Here is a 22,395-nt window from a genome sequence, read left to right as displayed (position 1 = left end):
AGTGGGAGGATTGCCTCGACTTACGACTTGTGCACAAAGATAAAAGGCCACATGAAGTTGGAACTTCGGGGGAATCCTTCGACACTCAAGTGAGACAAAGGCACCAAAATGAGAGTTGAACACCAACGAGAGAGAGAGAGAGAGAGAGAGAAGGTCGGGTGGATACATACCTAGGGGTGGTGTTTGGTTGTGTTGTGCTCTGATTGTAATGGTCACAAGGGAGAGGTTCCAAGAGGAAGCCTTAGAGGCTAAAAGAGCCTCCACTTTGAGGGAGTTCTAAAGGAGTGAGGCCATGAAGCCCCAGACGTGGAGTGGAGGGTTCCCTTTTGTTGGAAAGTTGCCTTATTTCCCACTATATGTCAGAAGGTAAAAGGCTAAAATATAAAGTCTGCTTTGTTAGGTTTTAGAACAACCTAATTATAAAAGGGAATGTGAGTCTCTTTGGGCTGGGGAAAAATGAGAGTGGCGAGCACAAGAGAATTGGTTGTGTCGACTGCCCAAAGAAAGAGAGAAAAAGAGAGAAGGCGAGAGAGAGAGTGTGTGGAGGAAGAGGAATTGGCTTTGGCTTTCTTCTTCGGGTTTCTTCACGGGTTCCTCTCGAGTTTCTTCTCGTGTTTATTCTCTCATGTTTTTTCTCGGGTTTCTTCTTAGGTTATCTCTTGTGTACGGTCTTGGGTTGAGAAGAAAGGAAAGGGTTGTGGGTTTTGGGTTTTGGGTTTAATCCATTGTAATCATTTGCCGAACTACGTAAAATCTTGGTGTTCATCTTGTGGCTTGTGGTTACTTTTATTTTTTTGTTTAATTTGTGCACACGATCAGATTGTTTTGCCCAACGGATTTTATCAACAAGTGCTATCAGAGCCGAGGTTGGAGCGATCGTCAAGGCAAGGCAGAGTGATCGTGGGTGTTGTGGTTGGATTGCTGCTAGAGTGATTTTGGGAGTAGAAAGATTGTCCAAGAAAGATTCTCGTTCAAGGTGGAGCTCTACACCGTGAATTGTGGAGTAATCTGAGATGGCAGTAAAATCAAGTTCTACTCAATTCAACATCGATAGATTTGACGAAAATGGCACTTTCACCCTATGGTAGATGAGGGTGAAGGACATTCTAGTTCAATAGGGATTAGCTAAGGCGTTGAAGGAAATGATGGAAAGCCGAAAAAGATGATGGATGCCGAGTGGGAAGAGATTGGGTCGAAGGCGGTCAACACGTTTCGGCTATGTCTGACAGATAGTGCTATGTTTAACATTATGGAAGAAGAAGATGTGCCAAAATTATGAGAGAAGTTGGAAAAGCTTTACGTGTCAAAAATCTTGGCCAACCGGTTGTATCTGAAGCGGCAATTGTATGGGCTGAAGATACAAGAAGGCGAAGATCTTTTGGAACACATCACGGTGTTCAAAGGGCTTGTGGATCATCTCCACAAAGGTTGACGAAAAGTTGAAGGAAGAAGACAAGGCCCTTTTGCATCTTACTTCGCTTCCTGATTCGTATGACAACCTGATGATGACTTTGTTGTTTGGTAAGGATGCAATAAAGTTAGAGGAAGTCACGGCGTTGCTCTTATCGAATGAGATGCGAAAGAAACATGCTCTTGGTGGAAGTGAAGAGCATGGGTTGGTTGTTCGGTGTGGGAATAAAGAGGAAGGGCGTCTAATAGGGGATCTGAAAAAGGCAGGTCAAGATCCAAAGTCGGCGGAAAGTGCTTGCAATGTTACCGCTGCAAGGAATATGGCCACATCAAGGGAGATTGTCCAAAGCGAGCTGACAAGACATATAATGGTGCTACGAATACGGCGGTAGTAGTAACAAATGAGCAGGATGAAGAGTTTGGAGACGTTCTCGCAGTCTCCACAGGTATTCACACTTTATCCTCATGATGAATGGATTTTAGATTCAGGGTGCTCTATTCATGTACACCCCGGAGGGAATATTTTGATACGTTCCGGGAGACAAGGGTGGGTGTAGTGTCCATGGGTGACGAGTCTACTTATGGCATCATGGGAGTTGGGAGGGTTAAGATCGAGATGTTCGATGGAGTGGTTCGTACTTTGAGTGGTGTGGCTTATGTCCTAAAGATGCAAAGGAATCTAATATCTCTTGGCCGGTTGGACTCCAGGGGTTGCAGGCATTCAACTGCAGGTGGAGCCATGAAAATCACACGCGACTGTATGGTTCTGATGAAAGTAGAGAGTGTGGCGGATTGTATCGTCTGGTCGGCGATACGGTGGCCAGTGTTCGTGAGATCTCGATGGCTAGTTGAGATGGAGTGATTGCACGTGCATGCATAGGGTCTCTTTCACAGTTGGTGCAGAGACGGGTTTCCAAGTTGCAGAAGATGGTGAGAATGTGACATTACCTGTGTTGGGGAGGATGGCCCGAGATCCCTCTCCAGGGTTGACTAGGCGAGTCAACGGGTAGGTAGCTACACATGTGCATTACTCATGTAGATCGAATCAGGATGAGTCAGAACCAGGATGATTTGAGGGTGTGTAGCTGGTACTTAAGAAGGTCAATGGTGGTTTGCGGTAATAACGGACCGGTGATGACATCAACGGAAAATCTTCAGGTGACTGTGAAATAAGCCAAGGTGGAGATTGTTGGAAAGTTGCCTTATTTCCCACTATACGTGAGAAGGTAAAAGGCTAAAATAGAAAGTCTGCTTTGTTAGGTTTTAGGAAAACCTAATTATAAAAGGGAACGTGAGTCTCTTTGGGCCAGGGAAAAAATAAGAGTGGCAAGTACAAGAGACTTGGGCTTGTCGGCTGCCCGAGAGAGAGAGAGAGAGAGAGAGAGAGAGAGAGAGAGAGAGAGAGAGAGAGAGAGAGAGAGAGAGAGAGAGAGAGAGAGAGTGGCTTTCTTCTTTGGGTTACTTCACGGGTTCCTCTCGAGTTTTCTTCTTGGGTTTATTCTCTTGGGTTCTTTCTTGGGTTTCTTCTCGGGTTATCTCTTGTGTATGGTCTTGGGCTGAGAAGCAAGGAAAGGGTTTTGGGTTTAATCCATTGTAATCCTTATATTTTATTTTTCTCATAGTGGAAAATCGTGTTTCTTGCCCGTGGAGTAGGCTTTGTCGAACCACATAAAATCTTGGTGTTCATCTTGTGGCTTGTGGTTACTTTTATTTTTCCGTTTAATTTGTGCACGATCAGATTGTTTTGCCCATAGGATTTTCAAAACACCTTTTATAAACGGAGTTCCGCGTTTCTTGATGTGATGTGACAGTGTCATGTCATGACACTGTGATAATCGCCGAAGACGCGGGTCATGCGTGTACGACTTCTAGAGTGATGTGACAAGACATGCACTTTGTGTCGTCTCAAATGGTGACAGTTTGGCGGCTAGCAACTATAGTATCTTGTACTATGGAGGCTGGGTCTCATACAACTATTGTTAATAATAGCACTGGAAAGTGACGAGACATTGTGCGGTCTCCTAGGGCAGAGAAAATGATTCTCTGGATGGTGACGTCATAAAAAGGCAAGCATGCAAGAGTGTAGGTCTTATGAGGCACTACTATGGTGAAAGCCTTCTTATCTCCGAGGGGCCTTTGTCCGTCCGACCACTGCCTTGGTAGCTGGTTGTGTGGGCCCATCTTTCTTGTCTGAAGGTGTAGATACCCCGTTTTGCTTAGCTTGGCCAATGAGAACCCGCGACAACGAACCTAATGATGAATCTCCTTTTTTCAGTAGGAGTGAGGTCTTTTATAGACTCGCAAAACGATACCCAAACCAAAATTCTGTTTCAAAAACCACAGTCTGAGGACCCGTCGATGAGTCAACCACACCCATTTTTAAGGACTAAAATACGTTTTGCAAAATACTCGGGTTGTGGGGCCATCGCACACTTGAGCCCCAAGCTCAACAACACACCCGAGTGCCGAGCTAACACAAAACCTAGGCCCTAAGCCCAACAGAAACTCGAGCCTTGCGCTAGTTTTCAAACTACAGAAAAATCACCCTCCCCTACGGTTAGCCACATGGCTCCAATGCCTATTCTGATAAAAAAGTACAAAATGAATAGCCTCGCATCAATCAAGCAAAAGACTCACCTCGTTCCGCGAGTTCTATAAAAACCTTTACTCCTAGGAAGAGAGGAGGAACTTCACCTATCTCGAGGTGTTACGGAGGAGAATCCTTACCTACCCTATACCTTAAGGATTCCAAAGAAGCTTACCCAATCATAAGAGTTATCTTCTTGAGTGCACTCTTGGTAGCCTTACTCTTTGGGCCCACATTTTTGGGGTGATCCAAAGCATTCATTTGAAAGGCCCTTACATGGATAGGGTGCCTACAAAAAATCAGGTCCATAGAATCATCATAACCCTTCCATTCGTGGAGGGAACAAATGGGCAAATCAGTTTCTCAATATCAATCACCCTAAGGGTTATGACTTGTGGAGGTTTAGATGGATGGCTAGAAAATTGTCTTCTATAGATTGAATGGTTAGGATTATGGTATGGAGATGGTTTGTTAGGAACACCTTATCTATGTGAGGTCCTATAGAATGAATGGGTTAGATGAGTCAAGCAACATGGATATGGTGTATTTATAGAGCTCTAGCTTAGCCTAAGCAAGCCACTGTAAACACACCATCTCCATGTAGTTTTTCATGGACATTTCAGAATGAGTTGGCGTCCCAACATAAAAGATCCTAATTCATGTTACTTAACCAGCTCTAGCTATTACAATTCCTAAGAAGCTATTAGAAGAGAATTTAAGTGTAAAACAAGGATAGACCATGCCGAAATCACTAGCCTTTTGAAAACCCCTACTTTCCTCCTCTTCTTCACTGTGTTGTCCACCGTCGATCGAATTGTCAAGGATAACAAAGCCCAAATAAAAAAAGCAGCCCCCCCTGCCAATCCACTGTGGGACCAATAGATGAATGGTTCAAATCATTGACTAAGTGGTCCCCACACTATCCTTCTCCACACCATACTTTTTCATAGGGGTGTCAATGGATCCAGACGGTCCGATGGAGCGTCCGAATCCGAACGTTAATGAACGGGATCTAAACATATGAATAGGATCCATGGGCATATTTCGGATCATCAAATCTGGGATCCGAAAAATTTCGGATTGGGTATGGGCACTCCACAGAGGCCCATTGGATAGTCACGATCCGAAATGTTTTGCAAAAATACGATTCAAATTTTGTTAACGCTAACCGTTCTATGAAGGGTATTTTGGTCAACACCTCTCTTATCACTTAATGAATCGGATGGGAGTGCGATTTCACCCATTTCAATCGTTTCATTTCATACTTTCCCGAAGGATAAGAGAAAGGGGTTTTAGGGTAATTTATTCTTTGATAATAGTTATACATTATATTCGTGTGTGTAATTTTGATTAGTTTTATTGTTTACAAGCATTATTTTACACACAGATTAAATATAAATAAAATTTTAATTTAGTTGAAGAAAATGCACAGAGACACACTAATAGTGAACTGCCATTCTAACTCTTTAAAAAAAAAAAAATTGTTTACTTAACTTAGTGGGACATAATAGGACACTCCGATGGACGATCTGATTTAAATTGGATCGTGATTATGACGTGGAAAGTAGGATACAAAGAACAATCTGACTCCGACCCGACCGATAAGGAATTTGAATTGATCGTGGATCCGACCCTAAGTGGATCCGTTGACACCCCTACTTTTTCATCTGCGACCATACTTTTTCTGTTTCAGGGTTGAGAACGAGGAGGGAAAGCAGAGAAAGATTTTGATTTTTCTTCAATAATATCCCATTTGTCTCGAAAAGGTCAGTAACGATCAGTTCTCCTATCGTTCTCCACTTTGATCTTTCCCCTTCTGTTATTCATACAAATGAAATTGAACTTCTAAATCTCACGATTTCTTCCTATTGAACTCAATATAATATTCATTTGCTTTGATTTTTCGACTGGATGAATACCCATTTCTCATTTGTGAGTAGAACCCATACTTCAAAGTCTCTGTTTTTTATGATATCCAATGGTTTGAAATCTCTTCTGCTGAAAAAATTTCAACCCTAGAAACTTTATTTTCAGACCCTTTGATATTTATGGAAAATTGGTTCATAAGTCTCTATCTAGTTGATGGATACCCATTTCTTATATGTGAATACTGGCCATGAGAAACATATTTTTAGACCCTCTGATAGTTTTCAACCCTCAGTTTATTTGATGGCTTCCCCCATTTCTAATTTGTGAATAAAACCCATGTTTCAAATCCCGTTATTGATGACGATTTAGAAGCACTGAAGTGTTTTAGGATGTCTGTTTTACTATGATAAACCTCATCTCGATACCCACTGATGTTCTTGAAAGATTGATTCTTTATCCTCTCTCTATTTGATGAATGTCGAAGGCGTGCTCAGCTGTTAGTTTCAACATGAGAAACCTCATTTCAAGATCCTCTGATGGTTTTGTAAGGTTGGGTTTCAACCCTCTAATGTTCTCTCTTGTCCCAGAAAACCCTGTCGTTAGGCCCACAATACATATGTTTCTTGGGATTAGGGATCTGATGCCTTTGACATCTAGTCATCTCTCCGAGTATAACGATCACCGTTCACTTCCTTATATTCCCAAAACAAGGAATTTCAAGTCTTTGCGAATGCCTTGTTTTTCCAAGGAAGAAAAACTTACTTCCACGTCCCTTGGATACTTGAGAACAATAAGCCCAATGTATACAATCCATGATGTCTTGGGGATAAGCACATATTATCTGCCACAACGTTGTTTTTCGACATTCTTTGATTTAATGAAGGAAAAGGCCAACTCGACGCCTTACAGTAGTTTGGGAAGAAGGGGTTTGGTTACTCTTCCATTGCCCCATCGCACGATTCCTGAACCCAAAGGCCAAGATCTTGACTTTGTGAACATCACTCACAGCCATCTCATCAACACTGATTGGGCTAAACTCAATGCATTTTCTTCTAGTCTTACACCCTTCAGAATTAAACATATTCTCTTGAAAATCCAAAAAGACCATGTACTTTCTCTTGAATTCTTCAATTGGGTTGAACTTGAAAGACCCAATATACACACTCTTGAAACCCATTCTATAATCCTTCACATACTCACAAAGGCAAAGAAGTTTAGAATTGCCGAGTCGCTTTTGAAGAAAACAGTAATACCTAAAACTGCAGGTTCCGTTTCAGAACTCTTCGATGCCATTCTCTACTCGTACCGCCTATGCTATTCATCACCGCATGTCTTTGACTGTCTCTTCAAAACATATGCGCATTTGAAAAAATTTAGAAATGCCACCGATACTTTCTGTCGAATGAAAGATTATGGTTTTCTCCCAACTATTGAATCTTGCAATGCATATATTAGCTCTTTGCTTGACCTACATAGATCGGATATCATTCTAGCTTTTTATAGGGAAATTCATCGTTGTCGGATTTCTCCGAATGTTTATACTCTGAATATGGTTATTTGTGCTCTTTGTAACTCGGGGAAACTTGAAAAGGCTACAGAGGTGTTTAGGGGGATGGAGGATATTGGTTGTATACCCACAGTTGCATCTTTTAATACATTGATTGCTGGAAATTGTAAGCAAGGGCTATTGAGTTCAGCCATGAAGCTTAAGACCGTGATGCTAAGGAATGGTTTGCATCCAAATGTCATCACATATAACACACTTGTCCATGGGTTCTGCAAGGCAGGAAAATTGCACGATGCAAATAAGATTTTTAGTGAGATGAAAGCCATGAATGTGGCTCCTAATACTGTTACTTACAATACTTTGATAGATGGGTATAGTCAACTGAGTAACAGTGAGATGGGTGCAAGGCTTTATGAGGAGATGTTAAGGAATGAGGTTAAGGTTGATATACTTACATACAATGCACTTATCTTGGGGCTCTGCAAAGAGGGAAAGACAAAGAAGGCCTCATATTTGGTAAAAGAACTCGATAGAGAGAATCTAATCCCTAATGCTTCAACATATTCTGCTCTTATTAGTGGGCAATGCAAGAGGCAGAACTCTGAGCGCGCATTTCAGCTTTATAAGGGCATGAAAAAAAGTAGGTGTAATCTGAATGCTGATACTTTTAAGATGCTGATATCTACTTTCTGCAAGAATGAAGATTTTGAGGGAGCTGTCCAAGTTTTCCTGGAAATGTTGGAGATATCAGTGGCTCCTGATTTGACCCTTCTGGTTGAGCTTTTTGAGGGTCTCTGCAAGTGTGGAAAAGGCAAGGTGGCCATGGAGCTGTGCATGGAGGTGGAAGGGAGACACCTTATGCCCGTTGGTTTTGATGAGGTTGGGATTTTGTCGTCTCAATTGCATAATGAAAGCTAAAGAAAATGGAGATAGACAACTGAATAGTGGTAAATCTTTTCTTTTTGAGCCTAAAACACACTATATATCACTTATTGCTGTGATAGTGCTCATTCTTAAATAGATTTGTTCTTTTTGTCAAAGATTACAGATACCATCGGAAGGTTGCTGTAGATAACTTGTTAATATTTCATATATTTGAGCACTCTGTGTGAAGTTATGGGCAAGTACTAATAGATTGGATGCTGTACATGTTTCATTTTCTCTTTGAATGTCAACATAAATAAAATCTGCAAGATCGATATCATAATTACCACATCCAGTTATACACACACGCGCGCGCACACACACAGATATATATATATATATATATATATAAGATAAATGGTATCTGAGCTAGACCACACACATATACATATATATATATATATATATATATATATATATATATATATATATATATATATATATATATATATATATATATATATATGAGGAATAAGATTGTACGCTCGACCGTACCTAAAGTTAGGTACGGTAGAGTGCCAAATCACATGGGTCCCCCATTTTTGGTGGGCATCTAAACCATTCATTTGCAAGGCCCATCATAGATAGGGTGCATACCAAAAATCAGCTCCATAGGATCATCCTAACCCATCCATTTGTGGAGGCCAAAATGGACAGACAGTGTTTGTCCACAAATCTGCCCATTTTGGCCTCTAGTTTTTGAGGGGTTAGGATGATTCAATGGTGCTGATTTTTGGTATGCACCCTATCTATGATGGGGCCTTGCAAATGAATGGTTTAGATGCCCACCAAAAATGGGGGACCCATGTGATTTGGCACTCTACCGTACCTAACTTTAGGTACGGTCGAGCGTACAATCCTTTTCCTCATATATATATATATATATATATATATATGTATGTATATTGTTGTGCTTGCTACCACTATTTCTTCGTATCTTTTTTTTAGGCTGCTTTCTAATGATGAGTTCTTTGGCTGCGCTCCACACAGTGTTTCCCTAGTTGACATACTTGTTTTTGTTGGAGAGATTCAATTCCATCCTCCTTTGCATTTACATGAGGTGTTACTTCTTTGTACATCTTTTGATAGTCCTCTTTGACTATCTTTCTGCCTTGAACGTACTTTTCAGTTGCTGCCGTTGTTGTTTATACTTGTCATCTTATGAATTCAGACAAGGATTGCTTATGGAAAAGTCTTAAGAGTCTGTCGGCTATACAAGAGATATTTTTTTTGAAAGTTTTTTTTTTTTTTTTTTTTTTTTTCAAATTTTGTGTGTGTTTGGCCGTTGCTATCTAAGAGAATTAGCTTTGCAAGAACATTAAACTTTTCTCTTGAGGTAGGCTTATGTATTTTTTTTCTGAATAGTGGATAAGATTTATTCAAAAAGGAGGGGCAACATATAAAGCGTGGACTGATGTCCCACAAAGACTACAAATAGTAACAGAATACAAAGACACTCCCTAGACCAAGGGGGAGTGTAAAAAAAAAATTGATAAAGCAGGGCGTTGAACTCCCTCTCTTGCTACCTTATCTATCCTTTCATTGGCCTACCGCTAACATGGCAAAAGGCAATGTCCCTCAGGCGATCCAACATCATCAATCAGATCAACAAATCTCCAAGGGACTCTATTTGGGAATCTCAACGAAAGATGTTCTTGGAGTCATTCAATGATTAATGGCCCAAGGGGAAGTTCAAGCCCACACCTTATCATCGCCATGAGCTCAGCCAAGTAATGGTCAATAACTCCAAGAACTACATTGATTGAACATTCTTACCTGTTTTAAATTTCAAACTATTAGCAAAAACTCATCGACGGCATATTTCTCTCTTTTGAATCCAAAAATGGTGCTCAGGTGACTTGTTACTGTACATTTTCTCAAGGGTACATTTTTTGTTGAAATACTTATAAGAAGGTGAACTAGATCGAGAAACTTGATTCACTTCTACTCATGAAATTAATTAGTGCAGTGATAACAGTTTTATTAAAAAACAGCAGATACTACAGCAGGGACAAGGTGTCCCTAGAAATGTATACATCATTAAAACGGAAACCCCTTACATCCATACACCGACCCTTAAGGTTCCAGCCTCCTTTCTTCCTATAGTTAGTTGCAGTGTTTAAAAACGCGGATGTGACGCGGAATGCGGCCAAGGAAAATCCTTGTCGACTCAGTGCGGACGCGTCCAAGAATGCGGTTGACGCGATCGACGCAGTCATAACTTGGGAGAGTCAACGGAGTTTATTGACTTTGTGGGGCAAAACGCGGAATGCGGATGTGGTGTAACGCGGAATGCGGCCAAGGCGAAAAGGAGTCGACTCGAGCGAGTTCCTTGTCGAGTCAAGGAGTTTTTAAACACTGGTTAGTTGTCACGAGCTATTCCAATTGGATGAACTCTGCTCCTTCAGCCAGTCTGTCTGCTTGTTCGTTTGCCGACCTCCTATGGTGAAACTTGGTGTGAATTCTCAAGCAAATGTCTCTTATCTCTGATATTATATCTGCTAATTTCCAAGGGTGGTTTGATTTTCTACTAGGCCAAGCTAGAGCATTTGTAGTCTCCTTCGATGATGAAAGGAACTTGGTCATCATGCTTTTCTGTCTTTGTTCTTCAATGAAATTGTACGACGCAATCAGATCCTGGATTGCACGACGCAATGCCATACATTTGTCTGCAACATGCACATTATTTTGGTGAGAGGCACAAAACTCTTTATGATTATAGTTCTTCGGCAATGCATTTGGCAATAGCCTAGGTTCCAAAAGAGTAATAAGCTTATTCTGCACAATTAAGCTTGTTCCTAACCTTGCTCAAAGGTGTTTGTTTTTGAGCAAAAGATAACTAAATTAAAAGAGAGAAAGATTGCAAATTAAGTCATAGGACAAGGATTGTGTTATGTGCATATAATTATGGTGCATGTGTTACAGTCGATTAGGCACGTAACAGATTGCCCCAACATATGAGGAATCCTGCAAGGTCCCCGATTTGGCCATTCGATCTGTAGGATGTTTGACGCTCTTTGGATTATGGACAAAAGAAAGAAATCTGTCATCATACATCCCACAAATTTCATCTAAAAACCTCGCTAATCTCCAAGGACCTAACACTCTTGCCTTGAGCCCAAGAAATAACATTAGAGGAATCAACTTCCACGTCCAACTTAACCTCCCATCTACTCCCTAAAGATGCTCATGCTGGTGGATAGCCGGAACCTTGGCCTCCGTGGAGTCTGTTAATCTGATCAGACCTGAAAACACATAAATGCTGACGATATAACCTTGCTTAAAGGTAATCACAAATTAGTAAATTCTCTCCTTAGACGATTCGACCTCTGTTACTGCTGCGACGATGATGAATCTTTGAGTCTGTAACATGGCCACATTAGTGCTACTCTCCTTATCTAATTGACCTCATTTTTTCCACTGGATCCGGTCTTCTTACCACTAGAATTCTCTGCAACACCAATGTGGAAATCATACTCAATTTGACTTCTAGCTTGAACTAACCCAGTGCATGCCTAGAGAGCGTTGACCCAAAAATGCTATTGCACCCCAATAGATTGTAGAGATTTTATATGATATGAGAGAGTTGACCTAAAAATATTATTGCATCCCAACAAATTCTAGAGATTTTATATGATATGTGGGCTTGAATTTTAATGTAAAAATTCCCTTAAAAAATAAAGTAGGGTCCACCTATTTAGATGAATTGTTGTTCCCCGCTGTAGATAGACCGTGCTCCAAAAATCTTCTCCATAGGATGATCCTAACCCTTAGATATTTGGTGTAAAACAAACAACTCAAAAAGTCGAAAAAACATTGTATAAAAATCTTCACTAATTATGGTTAGATAAGTGGTGTTCTGCTTCCCCTCTAAAGGATATATTTTCGGATTTAATTGTTGCTTCCTCTGGAAAGGAGGCCTTGGTTCGAGATTGTTTCTTGCACTTTGGGAACAAGATGAAATGGGTTCCTTCTTTTAGAAGGAATTTTTTCGACAGGGAGATTCCTGCAGTGACTAGACTCTTTGAGCTTCTTGAAGGATGCTATATAAAGCGAGACGAATATGATGTTAGAATATGGGTGTGGCACTCTTCTGGGGAGTTTTCGGCGAAGTCCTTCTATAATCATTTAGTTTCTGGTCCCCTTCTCTAAAGATTGCTAGGATTTGGTCCATCCAAGTTCCCCCTAGGGTTGCTATTTTTGGTTGGGCTTCCATTCAGAAATGCGTTCAGACGGTTGATTTCTTAAGGAAGAGACAAATGTTAATTATCAATCATTGTTCTCTTTGTGTTGAGGATGGAGAACCGGCTAACCATGTCTCTTTACATTGCAAGGTGGCTAGGGAAGTTTGGGGAAGTGTGTTGAAGAGGTTTGATACTCTTGGGTCTTTCCGGAGGAAATTTTTCAGGCGTCTGATAGTTGGTTTTTCAATCCGTGGAGAAGTAAGGGCAAAATTTTTTGGCTTATATAATTTTTAGCGGTGTTATGGATGATTTGGAAGGAAAGAAATGATAGAATTTTTAAGGGATCGGTTAGGAGTGCTTCTTACTTTCCATCTAAGGCGACGACGCTTACTATTTTTTGGGCAACCGCCGGAGAGTGGCTTCGTTATCGATGGCTCTAGTCTTGGCAATCCGGGACCAGTCAGCATCAGAGGGTTGTTGCGGGATGAGATGGGTGAGGTTAAATGGTCTTTTGCAGGTCCTTTGGTTATTATCGATTCAAATGTGGCGGAAGTTAGGGCGGTGCACCATGGGATTGAACCATTGGAGGGGGAGAATTTTGATCGTATAGTGGTTGAAGGGGACTCTATCAATGTTATCCGTGGGCTTTCTGGATCACATCCATTTCCTTGGCATTTTGTGGATTATTTCAATGAGATTAGAGATATTGTTGGGTCCTGTGCTGCATCTAATCTCCATGTTAGAAGATCGGCCAACGGGGCGGCTGACTGTCTTGCTAGTAGGGGTGTTCATTTGGCATCCTTGGAGCAATATGATTTTCTTCCTCCTCGAGCGGTCATCTTTGTGTATTGTAATTATTGGTGTTTCTGTACATTATGTGTATCTTTGACCATTGCGGTCCAATTAATGAATTTTTGACCATTAAAAAAAAAAAATCTTCACAAATTGAATAGTTAGGATAATCTAAATAGGTGGGGCCTACACTCTACTTCTTTGGGGCTTGTACATATATGTATATTTTTCTATATACGTACAAAGATAAACTCTTTGCAACATAAAACTACAAAGTGCAAGCCATATAACAAAGACGGCAAAACACTCTGCCATTTCTCTCTTTCCACCATGGGCCACCTTCAGTAACTAGTGTAGAGACCAAGAAAGATTCCTATGGAATTATTGAATTTTGCAGTGGGTTTCAATGTGGCCTATTTGTTTTCATCGTGTAATAATTATTTACTGTGATTAGCACCACAAGGTTTAGGTTAGAGGAAATTCATGGTAAGTTTGATAGGATCCTCGAAAATATAATCAAAGAGCACAAATAGAAGAAGGTGATAAAGAATAACAAAAAGGAAGATGATCACGTGGACTTGGTTGATGTTCTTCCAAGTGCATGGCAACCTCGACTGTCCTCTCACAATTGACAACATGAAAGCCATCATCTTGGTATGTATGTTTTTCTAATGACTAGGCAATGCAATGCTTTGAAGGACTAAACCCAGTAACTTTATAGACTCCCTTTTATTTCCTTGGTTAATCAAACAGAAAAAAATAGAATTTTGACTTTCATTCCTTTAGTTTCCTTAGCTATGTTCCCTTCTTAACCTGAGCTCTTTATGACAACTACTACCGAGCTACATGAAGAAGGATGTGAGTCCTATGAAGGAGGAGGTTGTGAAGAACAATCGAGGCTTGCATTTTTCAATAATTGGATTTAGCTAACAATTTAGGCAATATACCCATTTTTTTCATATTCTACAACAGATTCTCTCTCTCTCTCTCTCTCTCTCTCTCATCCTAGATGAGTTGAACTTTTTTTTTTGAATGGTAGATGAGTTGAACTTTTCAATTGAAAATAAAATTTAGACATGATACTCTATACTTCTACTATTGCATCAATATCATTTAGTTTCTTACTAACCTTCGCTAAAGAGTTACAAATAGACATCAGAAAAATCTGTCGCTATAAACTGTCCATAGCGACAGAACAATGGCAATGGATTTTTTTCCGTCACAATAAGGTGTTTTTCTTCTAGTGACTTATCTACGGCACATTTTCATAGCATAAGAGGGCCAACTCTAGTAGGAATAGTGTATGGTCACAAATGTAACAAGTCATTAATGGTGGTTCATTTGCAATTTTCTCTTTTAGGACAGGTGGCATACTTGTAATTGAGAAATGCAGTAAGGGCATTCTTGTAATGTGAGTAGTCTAGGCTTGGGCCCCAATATAAATGGCCTTTTTTTTTAAAATTTTGGGGGGACTTTTTGGCTGAGATTTGAATTGTAAGAGCTAGGATTCAAGCTTTGGGAGAGAGAAATCACTTGTAAAAAGAACTTTGAAGGTTGTTTGAAGGGAATTCCTGCTCAAGAAGGCCTTCCACTCCATTTATTCTCAGTTTTGAGCTTTAAACTGAGCTAAGTTTTCTTTTACTGTTATCTTCATTGAAATTCAATAAAGAATCAGTTCATCTATGTTTTTCTCATCTTCTTATGTTTTTCTATCCATTTCAGCACATTTTCTGCATTTTCTGCAAATTCCAGGAACATACTGGTTTTAGTACTGTTTTCATCAGTTTTTGTGTTCAATCAAAGGTGGGACCCACTATTCCTTACTAGGAACCCATTGTGCCATGTGTGCATGCCGAAATGTGAGCTGCAATTTTCTTTTCGACTTCAAGAAGATAAATATAGGGAAATGATGTATGCACCCGCTTTTCTTCTCCGGGCAACCCCTTTGTAGTTTAAGCGCCCCATTGGATCCACATCACTTATCGTTTCTTTAATTTTGCATTTTGAGTGCAGTTATAAATGTAGTTGGGTGGCGTAGATCCATTGGGTAGTAGTGCAACTTGGTCCGGGCTCAATCTGAACTCGAGGGGTTAACCCAATTTTAGCTTAGGTTGAGTTGGCATTTCCAAATGTTGGGTTGGGTGAGGGTTGGGAAAAGACAACCCGATTTAATAATGGGTTGGGCTAGGGTTGAGGCCTTGGGCAACCTGATCCGATCTGAACCCAATGGCTGTCCTAATTTTATCGTTATTTTCAAAATTGTTGGAAAAGTTGCCTTGTTGCCCACCACCACTAGTTACCTGTTATAATTAGGTTTTCCAATTGTGGTGGTAAGGCAAAATGTGAAAGTGTTTTTTTAGATTTTGTAAAACCTAAGATATAAAATAGGAGCAGACGGCTATTCATGGAGATTCTTGTTTTAGAAAATATTCTCAAAAGGATGAAAATGATGATCTCTAATGAAGAGAGAGGGCTTTCATCAATGACCCGACGCACAAGGAGCTGTCGGGAGATCTTCTCCGCAAACAGTGGAAATCATTCAAGTTAGAGGCTCAAGAATGCCCCTTTACTTTGTACAGGCTCTGTGGGACTGGCTCGGTCAAATATACCCATTCGCCGCTATATAAACACCCTTTCTTCAAATTCATGTTGAGTGAGGAAAGGGCCGAGAGGAGGCTGAATTGGGAAGCTAACAAGATAGTAGGCATCCGGCTGGTGGAAGAAACGATTGCTAGCAGAAAAAACCTGGGATACTTGGATCGGATTCCGGAGGAATTACTCAGTGAAATGCTGGATTTCCAAATCCGCCACATCATGGAAGAGTTGGAGAAATGCTTGGCATAGTTACTTTCAAGATCTCTGTGGGAAGATCGCAAAGATTAGAAATCGTTATTGCCTTTTGGAATCAGTAGGAGGGGGTTAGGTATTTCAGGTCTATAGCGGTGGAAGCATTTCTTGATGATTCACAGGTGTTCTTGGTTCATGGTGGTGCTAGAGTTTTTGGGGTGGAGTTTTGTATGGTATAAAGAAAAAGTCAATCTATGGTATCTATAGCTAAAAGTGGTTCTGTGGGTACTTTTGTTTTGTTCTTTTGGTTTAGGGTACACCCTAACCTATCATACTATGCAAAAGCATGAGGGGACTCATGGTCATGGTTTTAAATTTCGAGCGAAATTTTGGATTTCGGTGAGGACCGAAACCGAAATGTACCGAAACGAAATTGTTCGAAATTTCGAAAATTCCGGGAATTTCATCGAAATTTGTAACAAAATAATAGTTTTTTATTCTGTCAAAAATTTTCAAACGAAATTACCGAAATTTCGTTCGAGTGAAATTTCGTCCCAAAATTACGGCGTAATTTTTGGTACCTAATTTTGTCCGAAATTTTGGGATTTCAGCTGAAATTTCGGTTTCGGATAAGCCCGAAGTTTTAGCCAAAACCGAAATTTAAAACCATGCTCATGGTCCCCAGTGTAATCCCCATGTAATTTTCATGGTATGAATACAATTGTCAATCTAAGATATAAAATGGCAAGGGGGGGCATTTTTCTCTTAGGGGGCGGGAGGCTCTTTGTGTGGAAGTTGCAAAGAGGAGGCAAGAGAGAGAAGAAGAGAAGGGATAGAGAAAGAGGGGATAATAGAGTTTCTTCTCAGGGTTTTCTTCTCGAGTTTTCTCTTGGGATTTTTTCTCGACGTTCACTTGTGTATGATCTTGGTTGAGAGGACAAATAAAGGGTTCTGGTTTGCAGGTTTGCGGGTTAATCCCATTGTAATCCTTGTAATTTTGCTTTCTCATGGTGAAGACTGTGTTCTCGCCCATGGATGTAGGCATCTTGGCCGAACCACGTAAAATCTAGGTGTTCATCTTGTGGCTTGCGTTTATCCTTTTACTTTTTCGTGTATTTATGCACGATGAGATCCGACGGATTTCTCAACAAGTGGAATCAGAGCTCAGGTTGAAGCGATCGTCCTTGGGCCGTAGTTGGAGCGATCGTGGGTGTTGTTCGACCACAATTAGAGTGATTGTAAGAGGTAGAAAGATTGTTCGAGGGATTCTCGTTCGAGGTGGAGCTCCACAACGAGGGTGATATGAGATGATGGTAAAATTAGTTTCTACCCAGTTTAACATTGACAGGTTTGATGGAAATAGTAGTTTCACCCTTGGTAGATGAGGGTGAAGGACATCCTTGCTCAACAAGGCCTGGCTAAGGCGTTGAAGGGAAAGGATACGAAAACAAAGAAGATAAAGGATACCGATTGTGGCAGATTGTATTGTCTGGTTGGGGACATAATGACTAGCGTTCATAAGATCTCGATGGCTAGTTGGAAGCAGAGTGGTGACGTGTGCACGCATAGGGTCTCTAGCGCAGTTAGTGTAGAGATGAGTTTCCAGGTTGCAGACGATTGTGAGGAGGTGATGGTACCTGCGATGGGGATGATGGATCGGGATCCCTCTCTATGGTTTATTGGGTGAGTCAGCGGTTGGCAACTACACATGTACATTGGCTGCGTTGATCGAGTGAGGTGGAGTCAAAACTTGAATGATTCGAGGGTGTGTAGCTGGCACTTCGGAAGGCCAATGATTGTTTGTGGCGACAACAGATCGATGACGACATCAATGGAAAATCTTCAGTTGGCTGGGAAACAAGCCAAGGTGGAGATTGTTTGGAAAGTTACCTTGTTTCGTACCACCTCTAGTTACCTAAAATAATTAGGTTTTCTAATTGTGGTGGGAAGGCAGAACATGAAAGTATGTTTTTTTAGGTTTTGTAAAACCTAAGATATGAAAAGCTAGAGGGAGGCTTTTTCTCTTGGGGGTGGGAGGTTCTTTGTGTGGTGGCTGCAAAAGGAGGCAAGAGAGAGAAAGAAGAGAAGGGAGAGAGATAGAGAAGAAGAAGAGAGTTTCTTCTCAGGTTTTCTCTTGGGATTTTTCTCGGGGTTCTCTTGTTTACAGTCTTGGTTGAGAAGATCGTGTTCTCACCCATGGATGTGGGCATCTTGGCCGAATCACGTAAAATCTAGGTGTTCATCTTGTGGCTTGTGTTTATCTTTTTTACTTTTCCGTTTATTTGTATACGGTCAGATTGGGATTGGATTTGTCTGGCAGATTTTCTCAACAAAAATCTTAGGGTCATGTTTTGTTTTTTGGTATTTTATCTATTTTTCCTCGGCCCAATCAAACTGATTTGGAAAATCATGTTAGATGGGTTGGGTTAGCGTTGAGTGTTTAGACGCGGGACTGGGTTAGGGTTGACCCTCTTCGACTCGAGGCTCGGTTTGGGTCGGGTTAGGGCTGGGGTAATGCTACCTTGGGTTGCACTGGGGTTGGCCTCAAACCGATCTAACACGGCTTCAGTTGCACCCCTACTATTGGGGTACCCTTACGTCTAGGTTTTTGTTGCATTACTTAAAATATAAAAGCATACATGCAATGTGTGTGTGTGTGTGTGTGCGCGCGCGCGCGCGCGCGAATTTTGTTCAACAGTAAAGATGATCTGCCCATTCATCACGACTATTTGATTGGAGGCAAATGAACACAATCCTACATATAAGAAACTCACATGGTCTAATGTAAATTGTCTTAATAATATCTACTTTACCTCCCTACTAGTTTTTTACCTATTCAAAGAGTACAGATGTTTGTGATGGAATATTTCTTGATGTTAATGAACAAGACATCTCTTTGTTGACACTATCTTCCCCGTGTTTGTGTGTGTGAAACTCTCAGGATGTAGAAAATATTGATAAGAATCATTTACATGTCACTATCACATAACTTGAAAGCATGAATCACCTGAACTGTACAAATCAAACTTCTTTATTCTTAAAAAAGCATGCTAAATTCAAAACCCATCTGGAAAATGAGGGGTTGCGATTAAGTTTAGGTTAGCTTTTCTTGCTAGAGTTATGCCAAAGTTCTCACTCATGTCCAAATCCTCTGCTTTCATCTCATGAGGGAGTTTCCAATCAAAGAAATAGAGAAGGTTGGCAAGGGCTAACTCAGTAGAAGCTAGTCCAAAATAGATACCAGGACAACCCCTCCTTCCCGCCCCAAATGGGATAAATTCAAAGTTCTGCCCCTTGAAATCGATAGAATTATGAGAAAACCTCTCTGGCTCAAACTCTTCAGGGTTCTCCCAATGTCTTGGATCTCTTCCCATTGCCCATGAATTCACAAGAACCCTAGTCTTCTTGGGTATCTCATAGCCATTGATTTCACATCTCTCAGTTGATTCTCTAGGAACTAGCAATGGAAGAGGAGGGCACAGCCTCATAATCTCCTTGATAACTAGTTTTAAGTAGCTCAATTCATCAATTTCACTCTCTGCTATATTGTCCTTTCCTTTGAAAACCTTTCTTACCTCTGCCTGTGCTTTCTCCATCACTCTAGGTTTTCTCATTAGCGCTACCATTGCCCATTCCATGATAGTTGATGAGGTCTCAGTCCCCGCTGCGAACATGTCCTGTAAAGAGAATAAATACATTGATTTCACACAACCAACCAATGCTTTATTGGCTGTATCAGTGATTAAAATCCTAATACAATCAAGGAATTAACTAAATTTTTTGAGAACGTGATGGTTTTAGTTTTTATCTCTAGTCTTTTCCCTTTCAATTTGTTTTGTGATTGAGTTTCAAGTTCAGTTTTTATTTCTACTTCTCTTGACAACAACAACAAAAAGTTCTAAGGTTGTTATTGGGTTTCAAGTTCAGTTTTTATTTCTAATTTCTCTTGCCCTATCTGTTAGGAAACATACATACCAAGATGACTGCTTTTATGTTGTCGTCTGTGAGAGGAAATTCAAGGTCTCCATGCTCTTGAAGTCTCAGAAGAACATCAACCAAATCCTCTTCAACTTCCTCCTTATTAGTCTTCATCAGCTGCTTCTCTCTGTGTTCTTTGATGATGTTGTCCAGGATCCTATCGAACACCCGATGGAGCCTCTTTAACCTAAACTTTGTTCCCATAATCACACTTACGAATTTTAAAGAAGGGAAAAAATCAGTTACATTTAACCCCCCTGCATATTCCAATGCTGCCTTGACTGCTGTTATGAATCTTTCTTGGTCCCCACACTTGTTACCAAAGGCTGCCCTCGATGTTATGTTGTTTGTCAATGAGATGAGCATCTTGGTGAGGTTAACTGTCGACCCATTTACCGATGAAATGGATTGAACGAGATTTGATACCTCTTCTTCCCTCACTTGGTAAAACGATTTGACACGGTTGGGACTTAAGAGCTCCAAAATGCAAATCTTTCGAAGTTGTCTCCAATAGTCCCCATACGGAGCAAAGACAAGGTCCTTACGATTATACAATACTATATCTGGGAGAAACAACTCGGGCCTGCTTGAGAATTTCAGATCATGAGTCTTCATGATCTCTCTAGCAACTTCAGGTGAGGAGATTACAATTGTAGAGACCTGGCCAAGCTTGAGGTGCATAAGAGGTCCATGCTTCTTGGCTAAGTCCCTAAGGGCATGATGTGGTTGTGAACCTAGCAAGTGGTGCATGCTACCTATGATGGGTAGCTTCGATGGCCCTGGAGGCAATTTTGGAATTGGGTTTTTAGTCTTGAATCTCTTTCTCACTTTCATCAACATGAACATGAAGAGAAGGAATGTGAGGAGCAGAGGAAAGGATGGTAAGTGGACTTCCATGGGTGAGAGGAGAGAAGTTGCAGTGTATTTTGATGTCTTTGTTATTGGACTCGTAGTTATGTTGATGCGAAGAGTTATATCTTTTTATGTATACTGAATCTGATGGGGTTCAAAGAGCATATCCCCACTGCGGGATCCTACTCATATAGTACAAATATACATTCTTAGTATATTTTATTGAGGGAAATGACATCAGCACAACCATGTTTTAATAATTGAACAGACCAGCTTGCCTTTTTCTGTTTTAATGATCTTCTGTTTCTGGAACTGTATTAACCTTTTGCCAACTCTTTAAATACTAAAAGATAAGATGCGTTAGTGAAAATATCAAAACATGGTTGTGCTGATATCATTTCCCTTTATTAAAGGTAGTTTTAGTTAGCGTTTTTGAACTCAGATTCTGGATGAGAACTCGGTAATAATCAAAGGGAGTCGACTTTGGCGAGTCTTTGATTGACACAGTTAATTTTTAGGGAAAAATATAGATACACTCCTTCAACTATGGCCAAATTCCACTTCTAACCCAGTGGTATCAAAGGTACCAAAGACACCCCCTCAGTTTTCAATAATGCTAGTTATGTGACGGGGTGGACGGGAACGAAGAAATTGTCAGGGGGCGTCTTTGATGAATTTTGAACTATAGGGTGAAAAGTCAGGATTCTATTTAAAAATGTCTTTGATGAATTTTGAACTATAGGGTGAAAAGTAAGGCTGTCTACTTAAAATGTCAGAAAATTGAGGGGGTGTCTTTGGTTCTTTCAATACCACGGGGTTAGAAGTGGAATTGGCACTAGTTGACGGGGTGTATCTGTATTTTCCCCTAATTTTTATTAACTTGGGCAAGGGGTTATGATTGAATTGATAGGAAAAAACTCAAAACTCGGTCGAACTCGGCCAAGGTAAGAGGGATGAGTCGACTTGGACAAGTTGATGAATTACGTGGGGAGTTTTTAAACAGTAGTTTCAATATAACACATTGATATTCAAAATAGTAGACTGTTCTATGTTGTGTTTATGACAGTATAAAAAAATTCAGTAGTAGTCCCATATGATGTAAACATCCATTTATGATTGGACATCATCATTTTTTTTTCTTGCCTAGATCAGTAAGGAATCTATTAAAGCGAAAAGCAAGATTACAAAAAAATGGGATCAAGGTAGAAGTGCCAAACGACAGAAGAACAACACAATGGCAAAGGAGAAGGAGAAATTACCAAGGAGAAAGATCATAAAAAAATGATACTTAGGCACCTTGTTTATATGTCTTCAGCGATGAGTGGGCGGATGGGCGGATTTTCTTATGAATTCAAAGAAGACCTTAAGGCTCTACCAGTGTTGATTTTTTAAAGGGAAATGATAAATGCGCCTCTTTTCATTACTTGGGACAGCCAACTGCAGTGTACGTGGCAATCAAATCCGTTTCATTACTTGGGACAGCCAACTGCAGTGTACGTGGCAAT

General features: G+C 40.5%; 2 protein-coding genes across 2 annotated transcripts; one reads left to right on the top strand and one right to left on the bottom strand.

The window, feature by feature from the left end:
- The first annotated feature begins 5,674 nt into the window (after positions 1-5,674).
- LOC143855918 (uncharacterized) lies at positions 5,675-21,079 on the top strand. The gene is made up of 2 exons (XM_077365970.1): positions 5,675-8,320; positions 20,023-21,079. The coding sequence occupies exon 1, from the start codon at positions 6,342-6,344 to the stop codon at positions 8,289-8,291; it is 1,950 nt and encodes a 649-aa protein (XP_077222085.1). The 5' UTR covers positions 5,675-6,341; the 3' UTR covers positions 8,292-8,320; positions 20,023-21,079.
- On the bottom strand, positions 19,102-20,987 carry LOC143855927 (desmethyl-deoxy-podophyllotoxin synthase-like). The gene is made up of 2 exons (XM_077365976.1): positions 20,036-20,987; positions 19,102-19,737 (listed from the first exon to the last, which is right to left on the bottom strand). The coding sequence occupies exons 1-2, from the start codon at positions 20,933-20,935 to the stop codon at positions 19,117-19,119; spliced, it is 1,521 nt and encodes a 506-aa protein (XP_077222091.1). The 5' UTR covers positions 20,936-20,987; the 3' UTR covers positions 19,102-19,116.
- Positions 21,080-22,395: the final 1,316 nt, after the last annotated feature.

Source organism: Tasmannia lanceolata, unplaced genomic scaffold (genome assembly GCF_043159265.1).
Source record: "Tasmannia lanceolata isolate RefF3 unplaced genomic scaffold, GAP_Taslan_0.1 ptg000003l, whole genome shotgun sequence".
Taxonomy (NCBI): domain Eukaryota; kingdom Viridiplantae; phylum Streptophyta; class Magnoliopsida; order Canellales; family Winteraceae; genus Tasmannia; species Tasmannia lanceolata.
Note: the sequence above shows the minus strand (reverse complement) of the source record. Positions and strands in the feature narration are given on the sequence as shown.

Bases quoted from the DNA above. Each gene is read 5' to 3' on its own strand.
- LOC143855918 (XM_077365970.1), top strand. From the start codon at position 6,342: ATGTCGAAGGCGTGCTCAGCTGTTAGTTTCAACATGAGAAACCTCATT.
- LOC143855927 (XM_077365976.1), bottom strand. From the start codon at position 20,935: ATGGAAGTCCACTTACCATCCTTTCCTCTGCTCCTCACATTCCTTCTC. The intron at 19,738-20,035 runs GTATGTATGTTT...TTCTCTTTACAG, and splicing joins ACATAAAAGCAGTCATCTTG to GACATGTTCGCAGCGGGGAC.